Below are 2,608 nucleotides of genomic sequence, written 5' to 3'. Positions count from 1 at the left end.
AAATAAACATAATATATATATATATATATATATATATATATATATATATATATATATATTTCTTATATGTTTTTATATTAATATATACATATATTATATATATAATATATATACACACATATACATAAATAACAAAAAAAAAAAACAAAAGGTATATAATATATTTGTTATTATTGAGTAAATGAGTAATGTTGATTATATATTGTTATTTGTTACTTAATAAAAAATATACGAGCCGAGCTCACGAGTTAGCCGAGTCGAGCCGAATTTGTTTCGTTTAATATTCGAGTTAGGATTTGTGTTCACGAAGTGCTTCACTTAATATTCGAGTCGAGCACAAGCCGAGCTTATGCGAGCCGAACCCGAGCTTACTCGCGAGACACTTCACTCACTTAACAGCCCTAATCATAGGTAGCTCAAATATTTTTAGCCCTTTTAAAAAAAAAAAATGATATGTGACGATGGTGGAGGTTCATTATTGATTACGGTCAAGGACACGGCTTTATTTGTACCACGGAAATTTGAAGCTAAAAAAGCAAACAGCTTCATCCCACCAATCACCACTCCGACCGAACCAATTAAAATATGCACTCAAAATAATCCCAAATATCTATGCACCCATCCGTCATTCTCTCTTCCCCCACCTCCTCCATAGCCCCCTTTATATACCACCCCCATTCTCCCATCTCCTTCTCACACCCAACTCAATCTTCTCTCTTTCTCTCTCTCTCTCTCTCTCTCTCTCTCTCCCTCTCTCTCTCTCCCTCTCAAACTCCAAAAAAAACAAAGAAAAAAATCAGACTCTGCAAACAAAATAGCGAAATGGAAGCAAACGTGCCAGTGACAGCGAAGAGCATATGGAGCATAGTACGTGTAGCTTTCTTCATGCTAAGAAAAGGCATATCAAAGAGGAAGCTAATGCTCGACCTCAACATGATGATGAAACGTGGCAAGATCGCCGGGAAAGCCATCACCAACCTCATGTTCCACCACGCCCACGCCCACCACGTGTCCTCCGCCCCCCGCGAGTACGAGTTCAGCTGCAGCAACACCCCCAACTACGCCTTCCACATCCCCAACAAGCACCGCCACCACACCCACTTCTTCGGCTGCGCCCACGCGCCCCCCACCCTCGACGACGACACCGCCTCCATGAACGCCGTCAAGGCCGTCCTGTTGGAGATGCTCAACAATGAGGCCGCCGTCGAGGCCTCTCCCGCGCTGCCCGGCTTCGGTCGGAGCCCCATGGTCAGGCAGCTCAGGATAACGGACTCGCCGTTCCCCTTGAGGGTCGACCCCGACGAAAACTGCCACGTGGACAAGGCTGCCGAGGACTTCATACAGAAGTTTTACAGGGAGTTAAGGCAGCAAAAGAGAATGGCCGAGTGAGAATATCGTCACCTTTGTTGCCAGAAGATCGATCGAGCTTTTGTTAATTACTTATTATTGTTACGGCTGTATTATGTTTTTGTTGTTCATATCACAATAAGAGATTGCATGAAGTTTTCAGTTTTTCTTTTTCTTTTTCGAATTCTTTCCTTTGTTAAAGTTCTTGAAAAAACTTGTAATCATGCATGTAATCTTGGGAACCCCACTGAAAAAAATAGGAAGATTTTTTAAGATTGTGGGGTGTTTCCAAATTAAGCTTAGTCGATCTACTTAATTTTCCTTTTAAAGTTTTGTTTTATATTTGTGAAATACAATAAAATATTTATGCTATACAAAATGGTGCAATTAATAGATACGAATTCATACACCATGCACAAATCAATTATTCAAGAATACTATTGATTTTCTGAATTTTTTTTTTCTATAGAGTTTTTGGGAGTTTAATAAAGGGTTTTTTTTTTTTTTTTCCTCTTCAATATCTTTTTTCAATCCTCGATCAGTTTTGGTTTAAAATCTCATCTTGAATTCTTGTTCCATTGTAATCCTTTTTTTCCTTATTAATATCATGTATTTAAAAAATAAAATAAAAATCTCAGAAGAATCGGTTAAGCACAATTAGGTTCCACTTTATCAAGCAGAAGAACTTTATCTATCTAATAAAAAAAAAAAATTAAGGAAGAAGTATATACCTTAAATTCTCCTTTCACGAACTTCAATTTGAATAGATTAGTATTTTCTATATATATATATTTCTATTTTCTTTGATGGGACTTGGGGAATATACTTTTTTCGTTTTCAATTTTCACCTTTTGGAGTTTTATCATTTGTGTTGATTCGGGATCTAGTTTGCCAGCCATGATGATCCAATTTACAGAAACATTTTTAGGTAAACTATGGTTGTAGCATGTAGGAGTAGTATCAAATTAATTAAACTGATTTTATTTTAATTAAAGTTAGTATTGCTTTTACAGCCTTAATTAACACTCCCTCCACTAACGTGTCCTGATATGAGTCCACTATGTTAAAGTGAACCCCATAAGCTGGCCCCCTTCCAAAATATAATCACCTTTTCCCCCCCATTTTTCCTTTTACTTTTTAGTTTCTTTTGTCCTTTTTCTTTTGGCTTTCCCATGTTTTATAAGAAACCTTCTTTACTCTATAGGTTGATTATTGGTTGAAAGGGTTCCCTAATATACATTTAATAGCACTAGTGATTGAT

At 37.0% G+C, this 2,608-nt stretch overlaps 1 protein-coding gene across 1 annotated transcript; it reads left to right on the top strand.

Moving 5' to 3' along the window:
- The first annotated feature begins 733 nt into the window (after positions 1–733).
- LOC132188476 (uncharacterized) lies at positions 734–1,649 on the top strand. The gene has a single exon (XM_059602935.2). It carries the CDS (start codon positions 823–825, stop codon positions 1,387–1,389), a length of 567 nt encoding a protein of 188 aa, XP_059458918.1. The 5' UTR covers positions 734–822; the 3' UTR covers positions 1,390–1,649.
- Positions 1,650–2,608: the final 959 nt, after the last annotated feature.

This window comes from Corylus avellana, chromosome 6, assembly GCF_965113065.1.
Source record: "Corylus avellana chromosome 6, dhCorAvel1.hap1.2, whole genome shotgun sequence".
NCBI classification, from domain to species: Eukaryota; Viridiplantae; Streptophyta; class Magnoliopsida; order Fagales; family Betulaceae; genus Corylus; species Corylus avellana.
Note: the sequence above shows the minus strand (reverse complement) of the source record. Positions and strands in the feature narration are given on the sequence as shown.

Excerpts from the sequence above, each read along its gene's own strand:
- LOC132188476 (XM_059602935.2), top strand. The coding sequence starts at position 823 with ATGGAAGCAAACGTGCCAGTGACAGCGAAGAGCATATGGAGCATAGTA.